The sequence below is a fragment of the Lathyrus oleraceus genome, chromosome 3, assembly GCF_024323335.1.
Source record: "Lathyrus oleraceus cultivar Zhongwan6 chromosome 3, CAAS_Psat_ZW6_1.0, whole genome shotgun sequence".
Classification (NCBI taxonomy): Eukaryota; Viridiplantae; Streptophyta; class Magnoliopsida; order Fabales; family Fabaceae; genus Lathyrus; species Lathyrus oleraceus.
Window position 1 is genome coordinate 298917825 of NC_066581.1, and position 14953 is coordinate 298932777.

Consider the following 14953-nt stretch of genomic DNA (forward strand, 5'->3'; position numbering starts at 1 on the left):
TATAAAAGGAAGAGTTATATTAAAAGACATAGTACCTACTGAGACCTCATCTGATATTGATTTCATAAATGATAGTTTTCTGGATGGCGTAGACACATCATGTTCTAAAGAAGCTACGGATGAGCAGTTGGTAGCGGCGGGTATTATACTAGCATCAATATGTGCTGCAACCGATTATATTGGATTTCTTTATGAGGCATCATATAATATTCTTAGATTGTGCAGATATGGTTCTTTTATGGCGCTAACTATTCTTCACATTTTTGCTAACCTGGGCGGAAAGAAGTATTTTGACTCGTGCAGTTTTGGCTTGACGGTGACTGTCTTGAAATCTCTAGTTATGTTTCTTGAGGGAGGGAGCATATCTGTCACTCCTGCTTCTTGTCTTCCATCAATAAATCAGCTGCGTATTGATTTATGTACTAACAATAAATGCCCTTTCTCGGAAGGTGCCGAGTCCATTGATGTTGTTACATTCTTGCTCTTAGAAAAGATCAAGAAGCATCTATTTCAGCAAGGACAGTTTGATTCTTCAAGTTTCAGATCCCTTTTAGACAATCATAATAATGGACAGTGGTCTAGTCAGGATGTGGTTCCATGTACCAATAGCATAAATTGTGATGCGTCGTGCTGTTTGAAAAAAACCATGTGGTTTGTCGTACTCAACCAGATGTTCATATTGATGTTACCTTATGCCAACTTAGTGATATTCTCTCATTGTTGGAGCTTGTTGCAAGCAAAATGGGCTGGCAATGGACCAACACAAAACTTGTTCCTCAGCTGCTTCATGTACTGGACTCTTGTGTGGTGGAGAATGCTGCGGTTGCTATCATTGCTCTTCTTGGTCAGCTTGGAAGGTTTGGAGTTGATGCTGGTGGATATAAAGACCAAGGAGTTGAAAACAAGAGATCAAATGCATACCCCTTCATGAGATGTACCTCAACATGGCTCCAATCATGACTTGTACTACAACAATGCCATTTTATGTGTTGTGCTGCACCAACTGAACCTGCAAATCACAGCATTGCCTAGTCCAACCACAACCTACCTTGGTCCAAAATGTCCAAACACTCTTGCATCAATCCAAGACAATAACACTACATGCTTGCATCAAGTCCAAACTACTGAAGACATCACAGCAGGAGCAAATCAAAGCAGTCATGTTGTTCATCATGGTTCATCCTGCATCCAACACCAAGTTCAGGCTATTACAGCAAACTTACAAAATAGCAATAATCAGCAGCAGGGAAGTGTTTGACATGAGTACAGTTCATCATCATGGATAGTATCTTGCATCAAACCAACTCACCATGAAACTACTAAAATTCAAGGAAAAATCACAAACCATCCTTCAGATGTTGAAATCAAACCAAGTCCTCCATTTTCACTGCAGTAAAAAGGTAGTTAATTCACTGCAGTAAAATCACTACAACTCGGTAAGATGGTAAGAATTCACAAGCAACAAAAATGAAACATTTTTCACAGAAGAAGTACAAGGTACATGTTACCTTTTTCAGAGCAAACACCAAAATGGGATAGACAACAGAGCAGCACAAAAAAGAAAGCACTTCCAATTCCATACTCTTTTGATCTCATCCAAACCCTAGCAATGGGATTATAAAAGGAGAGAAATCAGTAAGAGAGAGGGGGCGATTTTGAAAAGCGGCCACTGTTCACAGAAAAAACTTGGAGGCGAAAATCTCAACCGAAACCCTAAAGTCCCAAAATCGAATACCTGGATTGGGAGGCCAACTTCTTCACGCCTTTCATCGCCGCCGTGACACTTTGTGAGAATTCTTCCTTTTTCCTTTTATCATTTTCGTGTGTTTGTTGATAGAGACTTTGCTGAAATGCGATTAAGGGGTTTTGGGTGTGAGTGAAATTGAGAGAGACGCGACTGTTGAGTCATGAGAGACGCAGTGTTGAGAGAGACGGAAGCGGCTACGTTGAGAGGGAGAGATTTCTCTGAGCTTGAGGGGGTTCATGAGGTTGAGGACGATGGCGATGAATCATTTTCTTTTTTTTCCTTTTTTTAATTTTTCTTTTATTATTTAATTTAATTTGTTTTTAATACAAAAACCATAAAAAATGTTTATCTTGTTCTTAAATCTTTTTATTTTTTAGCCCGGTTCATATATTTAGTGTAGTATCTCAATAGCAAATAACCCTGAGTGGTCTGGTGGAGAAGGGCAGTGTGCATATTCTTGAGTGGGGTGGGTTCAACACTCATGTGTGGCTTTTTTTGGCATTTTTATTTCTCTTAGTTATATTATTTTTCTTTTAGCATTTTTTATTCTTTTAGTATTTTGTTAATATCTTTTTTATGTCTATTATAATTTCATTTGTTAGTAAATGCATAGTTCAAAAACCATTTTTTCAAACTATAAAAATCATGCTTTTCTCGGTTTAATATCGAGCCCACTTTTTACACCCTTGTAAGTCGATTGCTTTTTAAGCATCGCCATCGACCTCACATAGCTTACTCTTGGGCTTTCTTACAATGAGCCGGTTCCTTCGCACTTACACTCATACGTTGTTTAATGCTCATTCATTTCATCTCTTTGATTATTTGATTTGATCACATACTTGTTTAAATATCTTATTGTTTGATTGTTGCCTACTTGTATGATGTATGAGGCATATATTTATATTGCTTGATTACCATGTCAACCCCCATTCATAACAAATGTATCCCTCTCCCATGAAATGTATAATATTTATTCTTTCATTCTTTATTCATCTGTTAATACAAGAATTAAAATGAACATTCGATAACCATTTCAAAACAAGATCAAAACCTCGATCCAACGTCGAGTAATCATTTTTTCAAAACCTAACAGAACCAGCACGTATTCATCCACCCTTTTGTAAGTCGATTGCTTTATGCATCGCCATCAACCTTGTAAGCCGATTGCTTTATGCATCGCCATCAACCTTGTAAGTCGATTGCTTCATGCATCGCCATCTACCTTTATCCCTAACACTTCTCCTTGCTCCATTCGTCGATTCTTGTTCCGATTAGGTAGCACCCATTAGATAGAACCCTTTGTATGATAACATAGGTAGGATTCCCACATTCCTTTGCATGCTAACATTAGGTAGATATTCCCGTTTGTAAATCCTAAACACTTAAGTACATATTGCATGACAACACTAGGGCAGAGCTTCCCCCACCTCTAGACCTTTCCGAGCGTCTCCGATCTTGTGGCATGTAGTCCGTCCTATTGCAAAGAGGTAACTGCCTAAGACTCGATTCAGCGAGCTGCGACACCTACTGCTAGGACGTGAACACATTGCCCACTCTCCTTTGACACAACTGGTGTCCTCCTTTCTAAGTCCATGTTCATATGGCAATCCCTATGTAGGGGAACTACGTCGCCCTGATTCTCATACCAGATGAGGTACGTAGGCAGGAGACCGTGCGAGGTCTCTCCGGGCGCCCTTTTTTCTTCAACCTTTGTGTCTCAACCCCCTATGAAGGGGAACTACATCGCCCTGATCCTTGTTCCAGACGAGGTATGTAGGCAGGTGGTCGTACGAGACCACTCCGGGCACCTTTCTTTTTCCTTTGTGTGTGTTTGGTTCGGATGCTGATGTAAGTCCAGTGATTGGCAGTCGGGCTCCATGTTTGCCACCTTTTTGTGTGTAGGTGTCTTGTTTTGTTTGGCGTGCGTGTAGCCGAACTACGGCAACTCTGATTCTCATGTTCAGATGAGATACGTAGGCACAAGATGCGATGTCTTGCCGAGTTTGACTAACGACTAACAACTAATCCTTGTTTCCTTTCGCCCTCGTTGCGATCCTTTCTCTCGCCCTCGTTGCGATCGAGACCTTCCCTTTATCTTTCCCTAGTTGCAATCGAGACCCTTATTCCCGTAGTTTAGTTTGAACTACGTTTTGCTCTGATTCTCATTCCCGATGAGATACGTAGGCATAAGACGCGATGTCTTAGCGAGCACACATCTCTTTCACCCATAGGTAGCCGAGCTACGAAGACTTTGATTCTCATATTCAGATGAGATACGTATGCAATGGATGCGACATCCGTGCGAGTCATTTTCTTTGACCCTTTCTTTTAGTAAATAGTACATTAGATAAACACACACCCTTTAGACAAGAAACAACAAGAGTGGATCCCGTAGAGTACTACGGATGCGTAGGGGTGCTAATACCTTCCCTTCGCATAATCGACTCCCGAACCCAAGATTTGGTTGCGACACCTTGTCTTTTCCTTTCCTTTCTCCAGGTTTACTTCGAGCGTTTCCTTTCCCTCCTTTGGGATAAATAACGCACGGTGGCGACTCTCCTGTCATTTCTTTCTCGCCGGTTGTTTTTTTCGCAGACCGTATTTTTCGGGTTGCGACAGCTGGCGACTCTGCTGGGGACCTGGTTTCCCTAAGCGAGTCCCTCCTAGCTTTTGTAGGTTTCTTGTTTGTTGGGTGTTTATTCTTTTGTACAGTTATTTACTTTCCGCATTTACCTGCTTTACCTTATTGCATTCATGTACATATGTTTGCTGTATCTGCTGCCGTTTATCTGTTTGTTGGGGTGGGGTGTTCTATGAGAGGTAAGCCCATTACCCAGGCTTGAGTGTACACACAGATTTTAGAGTGGATGTTCATGAGGCTTGCGTGGCATGTTGCTACGTTAAGTCGTTCGTGAAGAACCACACCCAGACGAGGTTTCTCTTGGATATATTATGTCCTACGGATGTTCCGTAACGACATGATGTTCCTCTAGAAATTGTCGACTCTGGTGACCATTTTCCGAGGACTCAGTCGAGGCCTCTCCTCCGAGACGTGATTATGTTAGCTCTGGTGGGCGCATTCTCGCTGATCAATCCGAGGACCCCGAGACTGGGAACTTGCTTTAGGATATCCTGTTGAGGGGAGTCAGCAGAGGTCTTTTATCCCGTAATAATGCCAAACCTTCAGGGGTAAACGTTTTATTCTCGACTGAAGGGCTGAAGCTGACAAACTTCTGTTCTTAGAACCTACCTGTGAGGGGAGGGTTTGATCTCTACAGATACGGTTTCTGCCAGTGGTGCTGTGATGGTGACTTTGGTTCAGCCAAATTTATGGACGTTTATTTCTGGGACGCCGGAATTCTGTCCGTGGTTTATCAGCGGGTTCCGTTTATTTCGGATCCCTGGGCTGAATCTGTGGGTGCTCACTCAGATGGTGACTCAGTTCTCCAGACATGGGTTCAGATGCCAGTTGATCAGATTGACTTTGGGTTTCAGATGGTTGTGATCAGAGTTCAAGCCGAAGCTTCGGATCCTGTGTGCCGAGATGCACAGCCTGCCAGTCTTGGCTCCATCATTTGCATCATAGCATGTTTATTTTCCAAAAAAATAATAATGCATGAAAAAAGTTAACTCGCATGTGCATATCCTTTTCAGGATCATTCATGATAAAATAGCATCCGCATCATATGCATATCATGCACATATCATCCTTGCATTGCAGACATGCTTGGGAGAGACTTCTCACTCTGGGTTTTGACTGAGACTGGATTGTTGATCATCGTCCGCACCGCAACCAGATTGAATCATCAGAGGAGTATGGATCAAGTCCAAGCTGAGTTGGCTGAGATGAGGGCAGAACATGGCCCAGTTCATGACCATGATGCAAGGAGTTGTTCAGGGGCAAGAGGAGCTGCGTGCCTTAGCCCAGAGACAGGAAGCTGTGATTCTGCCGCCCAGTCGTGCTTCACCAGAGAGGGTCCCTGTCAATTATCAAATTACTGCTGTCACTATTCCCGTCAACAACTATGCCGTGGGTGAAGATTTGAGGGGTATTATAATCAGTGGACAGCCCCTTGCTACAGAGACTGTTAATGTCAGAGCAACCCTGGCTCCGGTTCGCCATCCTGGCTCTTCAAATCCTTCAAGTTCTAAAAAGCCATCCTCTGGGGCACCCAGAAGGGGAGAAAGTGAAACAAATGTTGTGCACCGTCGGAGGAGTGTGAACAGAGGACAGTTTCGTCAGGCCGCTGCTGTGACTATTCCAGCAACTCAACAGCAACAGAGAAGACCCACTCAGCAATATCAGCATCAGCAACATCGTCCTCAACAGCAGGCTTACCAGCCTCACAATGATAATCAAGCTAGTACGAGTAATGAGAGGAAGAAGATCATTTTTGATCCGATCCCTATGTCATACACAGAGTTGTATCCCTCTTTGATAGAGCGGAACTTGATTACTCCCAGAGACCCGCCGGCTATGCCTGTCAACCCTCGGTGGTGGTATAGGCCCGATCAGCATTGTGTGTATCATTCGGGTGCTCCTGGTCATGACGTGGAAAGCTGCTTTCAGTTTAAGAATAAGGTGCAGGACCTTGTCAGATCAGGGATTCTGAGCTTCGAGGACTTAGGTCCCAGTGTTAATCAAGCTTGAAGACAACAAGCCCCGGGCCGGCGGTGGCTTTTCTTCTAAGATCTTCAACAAAGAGGGTTGTTCAAAAGCAGAAGCTGCTGATGCAAAGGATTCTGACATTTGTCATCCCTGGTAGGATCTATCGCAATTGGGTCACTGTGGGCGTTCCTACAGTCGTTCATAAGTCAGAGTAATAATCACTTTGTTTAAAAAACCCTTCTCCCATGCCAAAAGGAGAAGTGATGACATTGTTGGCAACATTTTGTGCAATGATATTTTCATTCAAATAAATTCATGTTAAAACATTTGTTTTTCCATTTGTTTTCCCTTTTCGCTTTTCGCATGAAATTGGTGATCACAAAAAACCTTAAAAACAAGAATAAAAGCAATCTTTTCATCTGCATAACGATTGTCTTGTTTGTTTTTCAAAAAGCTTTTCATCTCTAAATCATTATGCAGGTTGTTTCTTAAACCCATTGAACCTAATGATCGGACGTTATCTCCCAATTTTGAATTCCCTGTATTTGAAGCGGAAGAAGATGATGTTGAAAGGATTCCTGACGAGATTTTCCGGCTTCTTGAGCAGGAAAAGAAGATCACTCAGCTGCATCTCGAGAATCAGCAGAACAGCCAACTGGGGCACATAAAAAAAAAAAAAAAAAGAAAATACAAAGAAAGAAGAGGGTGCAAAATCAAAAGAAATCAGAATCAAAAGAAAGAAAGAAAGAAACAAAAGAAAAAATAGCACCCTCAAAGTCCCAAGTTGACTGATGCTGAATTCAATCGAAAAGAAGAGATTAACTGCCATGTGTCATGGTCAGTTATATCAACGGAGAGTGACGAAAGCACGCTATAAGAAGGTCAAGCCTCGTGTGTTCCGAGGGACCCTGTGCTCAAGAAAGTCTTGTCTTTCGTACCCGATTCCAGGGGCAAGTGAACCCTAAGCTATGAACGCCCATAGGTTGTCAAGAGAGTCTTTTCAGGCGGTGCTCTGAGACTTATAGCAATGGATGAAGAAGTTCACTCGTCCTGTGAATTCCCGATGCAGTCAAGAAATACTTCGCAAAAAAACAAAAAAAGAACAAAAAGCTCGCTAAGTCGAACACCCCAAAGGGCAACTTAGGCAAAAAGGAGCGTCTCGGTGGATTGAAAACCCGAAAGGGCGATCCAGGCAAAAGTTAGAGACATTGAAAAAAAAAAGAATTCGCATCCCGCTAGATTGAGCACCTCACACTGGGGCAATCTAGGCAAAAATTAGGGATTTGGCAAGTAACTGCATCTTGACAAGACTGTGTTCTATATCTGTCATCCGTCAGGAATCCTCGATGCGTCGTCGACTGAAGCTCTGAATACATCGAAATTCAGAATGGTAGAGTAAGGGTCATTATGTTCAATGTAGCCCTCTCCAATATATATCACCGATTTCAAACTTGTACAGATCTATGGAGTCTCGCCCTTTGCAGACTACCATTCCATCACATCAATTTGAGCTTTTATCCAATTATTTGCACTCTTATTTGTTTTAACTCAACAGATGTTTTGCATGTTTTAAGTGATAAAGTATCATTGTTTTCAAAATAAACAAATTTTTCACAAAAAAAAAATTGTTCTTAAACAAAGTGAACATTCACGATGATGGAAGGATACTTAGGAGATCCGCAGTGCTCTCCTGAGGGTGGTATGATTACCAACAGGTAAGACATTTGTTCGTATCTCGAGCATAACTGTATCTTTCTCCTGTCGAACCTCTTTTGGTTTCTCCTCAGCAAGGTTGCTCAGTGCAGTGTTGGTTGAAGTTGTTCATCTTCATGTCCCCGGCAGTGCAGTTTTTTTTCTTCCAAGTCCCTATTAGCACCTATAGTGGGGCATCCCCAGTAGAGTGCTGTTTGAGCCCTATTGTGGGGCATCCCTAGCAAGTTTGCTGTTTGGACGCTTTTTGTGGGGCAGTCCTAGGCAGAGCATTTATTGAAGACTTCAACTTTCCTCTCTCCAGCAGAGCAGTCTTCCTCCCTCCCCCAGCATGGGTGCTATTCTTGGAAGATTCAGTATTTGGTGGATTGACATCCAATACTCCATCATGTCCTCAGATAGATCCCCAGCGGAGTTGTTAGCATGAGGAGCTTTATTAAGGCCTATCTATCTTCATCAGAGATCTGGTTGCTTCTGAGTATCTCTGATTTCCAGCACGAGTTGTTGTGGCGCGTCCGCCAGTATGTTGAACTCTTTTCTCCGGTTATGACTGACGATCCCTCCGGAAACCTCTGGTGGCCTTCCTCCCCAGCAGGATGGTGTTGCTCCCTGATATCCCAGTCTCCAGTGGATTTTCTTGGCTCTCTGGTGACTTTGGTTTTCCCTCCGGAAGAGTGGTACCGGATGGTTGATTCCCGGACCTGTGTGTTGAGCACGTCTGTTGGTCAGCATTCATCATACATTTTTAGGTATCATGCATACATGCATAATCATAGCATTCAGATACTCATGATGCAGCTGTTGCCGTGTATCTGTTGATGGTTGTCTCCTGCTATTTGTTGATACAGATCTCTCCAGTAGATCCTCCCTAACAGATTTGAGATCAGTGTCTCCTCAGCGAGCCTGAAGGTTACTGCCTTCCCAGTAGGGTTTGTGTTGATGGTTTTCCCTCAGCGAGGTCCCCAAGCAGATCGGGTTCGGAGAAAATCATCCCCAGTAGAGATAAGAATGGGTTGCCTCCCCTAGCAGGGTAATCTCCAAGCAGTTCGGGTTCGATGGAGTGCATCCTCAGCAAGGTTTATCTTTCCCCAGCAGGGTGGAAGTTGACGTGATTATAAGATCCTCAGCACAGTTCCTGGAGTTCCCCGGTGTTGTCTCTGGAGGAGACGTGTGTTTATGCATTCATCATTTAGATAAGCATAGCATATTGCATCATTAGTGCATAGCATTTCCATGATCATGGGGCATTGTGTAAAACAAAAAAACTCATGCATCAACATTGCAAACATGTCCATTAGCCCTAGGCCGTGGTGACCAACCGAGATTGGGTTGTTGGAAAGAGTTTAGCATCGCGCCATTGGATCGGCTTCAGAATTGGGTTCATCAGCATGGTTGAAAAGTTGGTGTTTTCCCGACAAATGACTCCTTAGTTGAGTGGGTATCCCCCAGCAGTGTTACTCCTCGAAGTTGGCAGCATCTTGCAAAGCTTGGGTCCATTCCCTTAGCAGAATTGGGTGTGTCTGATCTCTCCATGTAGAGTCTACCCCTTAAGCAGAAAGTGTCTACCATTTCCTTCTGCGCTCCCCACTGAGTTATATCCTCGTGGATGACGGTTGTTTCCGTTCCCTCCCTAACGGGATGGGTTTTCCCTATTGAGTTCTGTCCTCATTAGGATGAGTCCTGTTTCAGTCTGCCTTTTTGGATCGATCCTAAATTGGCTTCCTGTTGGCTGTCTCCCGTGCTTCCCTGGGGCATAAATGAATAGTAGCTCATTAACCGGCACTCATTCATCTTATCCTCGGCAGAATTTGTGGCTTCTACCAACGAACCGGTAGTTGTAAGTCCTATCTTTGTGGTTTTCTACCTACTAACTGGTAGTTGTAAAATCCCACTTTCATCCCCTAGCAGAGGTAACCGTTGTGGTTCATTCTGATTGTTGGCGAATTTTGCGGTCTTCTACCTACTACCCGGTAGTTGTAAATCCTTTTTTCTCGCTCGGTCTCTCAGCAGACTGTTTGTGGCTTCTACCAACGAACCGGTAGTTGCAAGTCCTATCTTTGTGGTTTTCTACCTACTAACTGGTAGTTGTAAAATCCCACTTTCATCCCCTAGCAGAGTTAACCCTTTGTGCTCATCCTGGTCGAGGACTGGTTACTTTTCTGTGGTTTTCTGCCTACAAACCGGTAGATGTAATCCCCTCTTTGTGGTATTGATAGTCTTGTCCCCTTTGGATACTTGCCTTGATCAAGCAGTATTGTCCCCATTGGGTCTTCCCCTTCTTCTTGGATACTTGCTCCGAGTAAGCAACTTTATCCTCTTTTGATTGGTCATCTTTTGCATACCTAGTCTGGTACCCCGTTGCCTTTCTTTTCGGTCGTTTATCCATTTAACAACCTACAACCCGGTTATGGATAATCTTCCATGCGAGTGTATTATCTACGTTTTGACGGCTATAGATAATATATCTCATGCACTCTTTGGTCAATCTTTCGATTGTTATCCCCAACTTGCATCTTTGGCACGCGTGCCGGCTCACGTATCACTGTTTTGTTATCTTCGCCGATGCTGATAGACATGAAGTTTTCCCGGTATCCAGACCGAAGTGGCATTCAGGCCAGTTTCCGATTTCCAGATCGAAGAAGTTCTCAACCATCAGGACGAAAAACTTGTGGCATTCAGGCCAGTTCCCGGTATCCAGACCAAAGTGGCATTCAAGCCAGTTTCCGATTTCCAGATCGAAGAAGTTCTCAACAATCAGGACGAAGAACTTGTGGCATTCAGGCCAATTTCCGGTGTTCAGACCGAGGCGGTATCCAGACCGAAGTGGTGTTCAGACCAGATTCCCGGTATCCAGACCGAAGTGGCATTCAGGCCAGTTTTCCCGGTATCCAGACCGAAGTGGCATTCAGGCCAGTTTTCCCGGTATCCAGACCGAAGTGGCATTCAGGCCAGTCTTTCCCGATTTTCAGATCGAAGAAGTTTTCGGTATCCAGACCGAAGTGGCATTCAGGCCAGTTTTCCCGGTATCCAGACCGAAGTGGCATTCAAGCCAGTCTTTCCCGATTTCCAGATCGAAGAAGTTCTCAACAATCAGGACGAAGAACTTATGGTGTTCAGACCAGATTCCCGGTATCCAGACCGAAGTGGCATTCAGGCCAGTCTTTCCCGATTTTCAAATCGAAGAAGTTTTCGGTATCCAGACCGAAGTGGCATTCAGGCCAGTTTTCCCGGTATCCAGACCGAAGTGGCATTCAAGCCAGTCTTTCCCGATTTCCAGATCGAAGAAGTTCTCAACAATCAGGACGAAGAACTTATGGTATTCAGACCAGTTTTCCGGTATTCAGACCGAGGTGGTATTCAGGCCAGTTCCCGGTATCCAGACCGAAGTGGTGTTCAGACCAGATTCCCGGTATCCAGACCGAAGTGGCATTCAGGCCAGTTTTCCCAGTTTTCCCGGTATCCAGACCGAAGTGGCATTCAGGCCAGTTTTTCCGATTTCCAGATCGAAATGGTGTTCAGACCAGATTTCTGGTGATCAGACCAACATTGATACTCTCATATTCCAATGCTTAGTGTTCAGACTAATGTGTGGCATTCAGGCCATGGGTATTCCTGTGTTACCATTTATTTTGGTATCCAGGTCAACTTTCTGTTTCGGTACTCAGGACGATTTTCACCATACCAGACGGACTCTTCTTTCGAGATTGCTTCTTTGCCGATTCTGACAGACATTGTTAACTATTTCGTGGGGATTCAGGATCAAAATCCGGGTCTTCTTAGTATTTAATCATCTCCCACTATGATCATATGAAGAACGTCCTGCTTCATTTTCTCTAGTTGAAGACGCTTAAATAGGGGCAGCTGTCATACCCCGATTTTGATCCTGATTTTTTTATGTTTGTTTGGCATGCTTGGCCTAACCTAACTTTGGTTTTACATGAGGATTGATTTTGATCCAAAGTCATGGTGTTGTGATTGTGGATACCTCTATGGTCTGGGTCATCTGAACAACCAAGTTTCTTGTGTTTCTAACCACTTGCCAGTCATGTTATTGGTTCATGGATGTTATAACCTTATGGTCTTATTTCATGGTTTTGTTCATACATATTATCAGTCAAGTTATTTTCTTCTCAAGAGTCAAACATTCAAGCCAATTGTGAAAACAATCTCCAATCATTTTTTTCAAACCATTCCAATCCATTTCATCCATTTTAAACCATTACATGTGATTCCATATAAGAAAATACAAAATTTGGCATTTTTGACCAACTGTTGACTTTGGTCAACAGTTGACCAAAGTCAACCCAAATTCTTTAAACCCTAAATTTCACCCTAACCAATAATTCATTTTCCATTTACAAAGAAAATACAAAAAATGCATTTTTGACCAATTGTTGACTTTGGTCAACGGTTGACTTTTTGGTCAACTTTGACCAAAGTCAACCCTCACTTGCTCTTGCCCACCCAACTTGGCCTGGCCTTTTTCTTCAATGTGTCATCCAACCCTCATGTTTATTTATGTTCGTTCTTGGTAGCTTCCATCACAAGTAACACATGTGGTGCACCTTGACTTTGTAGCTTTTGAACCATTAACCATTCGCCATTGGCCTGCCCCTAACCATGGACCAAGGAGCCCCTAACAGTTCAACCATTATCCTTTGCTCATGCCCTTTGGATGCAACAAAAACCTTATACATGTGCAACAAATCCATGGTTGCAGATGGTCTAGCCAATGCTGCTGCCACAATCATGTCACTTCCTGCTTTGCAACAGCACCATACCATCGTCATCACGCTAGCCTGCTACAACACATCTGCTGCCACAAACTGATCGGGAAATGGCCATGGATTAGCAAGGTTGCATATCATTCATATCAGTCTGCAAAAACACAAATAAGCCCAAGTTAACTGGCAGTCATGTTCATTGTTTGGTACCACATTAAGATACCAAAACCTGTTGCAGCAAACCAAAGCCATGCTAGCATCTAACTGCTTCAGCCCAACCTAAAAAATCTGCATTGAAATAACACATTCAAAAAACAGTTCAGTGAAAAAAAAAAGCATAGAGTTGAAGGGTCAAGCCAAATAATATACCAAAATCAAGTTCCAAACTTCTTTCTCTTACGATGAAGCTCTTATGGAAAACTCACATGAGGCTACAAGTGATTAAACTAGTCTTTGCTCTCTTTGTGGTGACACTTCTGTGTCTAGCTGAGAGTAAAAAAGCTAAAATTGTGACTGCTTCATTTGAGTACAATGGTATAAATTGTAGAGCACACAGTGCTTCTTCGACGGATTTCGGCGGTGTTGGAGACGGAGTTACATCGAGCACAAAGGCTTTTCAGTCTGCAATTAGTAATCTGAGTCAGTATGGTTCCGAAGGTGGTTCTCAGCTCTTTGTTCCTGCCGGAAAATGGCTCACTGGTAGTTTTAGTCTTACTAGTCACTTTACTCTCTATTTGGATAAAGATGCTGTTCTTCTTGCTTCTCAGGATATAACTGAGTGGCCTGTGATTGAACCATTACCATCATACGGTAGAGGAAGAGATGCACCAGCAGGAAGATTCACAAGCCTCATATTCGGAACTAACCTCACCGATGTTTTTGTCACAGGCTTGAGAAAGAATCCGGGTTTTATTTCAATATGAAATACTTTGAGGAAAAAGTGCAGGCCGGTGAATGGGATGAAGTTGAGAAGTATTTATCAGGGTTTACCAAAGTGGACGATAATAGATACTCCATGAAAATATTCTTTGAAATCAGGAAGCAGAAATATCTGGAAGCACTTGATAGGTAAGACAAGGCAAAGGCTATTGAGATATTAGGAGAATGAGCAGCTGTCCAAGTATGGTGATACCAAAACTGCTCGAGGGATTATGCTGTTAGAGCTAAAAAAGCTCATGGAGGCAAATCCTCTGTTCCGTGATAAGCTTATCTTTCCTGCATTGAAGTCGTCAAGATTGCGGACATTAATCAATCAAAGTTTGAACCGGCAGCACCAGCTTTGCAAAAAACCCAAGGCCAAACCCAGATATAAAAACTTTATTTATCGATCACTCATGTTCACCTTCCAATGGTCCTCTGGCACCAACACCTGTCAATCTTCCAGTTTCTGCTGTTGCAAAGCCTGCTGCTTATACTTCCCTTGGAGTGGGAGCTCATGGTCCCTTTCCACTTGCCGCAGCAACTACTAATGCTAATGCTTTGGCTGGTTGGCCAATGCCTCAGTTTCGTCATCTGTCCAAGCAGCTGTTGTCACCGCATCAACCATACCTGTCCCAACCAACATCAGTAGCCAGCCATGCTCCCTTGCAAGTAATGAACCTACAGTCTGTAGCAGGAGCAGTCAACAGATAATGCAAGTCATGTAGTTATATCCCATTTGAGTCATAACAATGTCAATTATGCTACACAGAGTCATACCTGCTGTTACAATATCCTGTCAACACATCCTACAATCGTGGTCCTGCAGCAGCCATAACCCTGTCATCATCCTGTAGATTCATGCAAATCATAGCCAAAATAGCAGGCACAAGGATCATTTTGTTAGAAAAAATTTGTTGCTGGAGCTGCTCCACTTCATTGAAGATTTTCTTATAAAAGGAAGAGTTATATTAAAAGACATAGTACCTACTGAGACCTCATCTGATATTGATTTCATAAATGATAGTTTTCTGGATGGCGTAGACACATCATGTTCTAAAGAAGCTACGGATGAGCAGTTGGTAGCGGCGGGTATTATACTAGCATCAATATGTGCTGCAACCGATTATATTGGATTTCTTTATGAGGCATCATATAATATTCTTAGATTGTGCAGATATGGTTCTTTTATGGCGCTAACTATTCTTCACATTTTTGCTAACCTGGGCGGAAAGAAGTATTTTG

At 43.1% G+C, this 14953-nt stretch overlaps 1 protein-coding gene across 1 annotated transcript; it reads left to right on the forward strand.

Annotated features, from left to right (window-relative positions):
* Positions 1-13159: 13159 nt before the first annotated feature.
* LOC127127205 (probable polygalacturonase) lies at positions 13160-13783 on the forward strand. Its single transcript, XM_051056335.1, has one exon. The coding sequence runs from the start codon at positions 13192-13194 to the stop codon at positions 13711-13713; it is 522 nt and encodes a 173-aa protein (XP_050912292.1). The 5' UTR covers positions 13160-13191; the 3' UTR covers positions 13714-13783.
* Positions 13784-14953: the final 1170 nt, after the last annotated feature.

What these genes read in the sequence shown, in the direction of transcription:
- LOC127127205 (XM_051056335.1), top strand. Translation starts at nt 13,192, where the DNA reads ATGAAGCTCTTATGGAAAACTCACATGAGGCTACAAGTGATTAAACTA.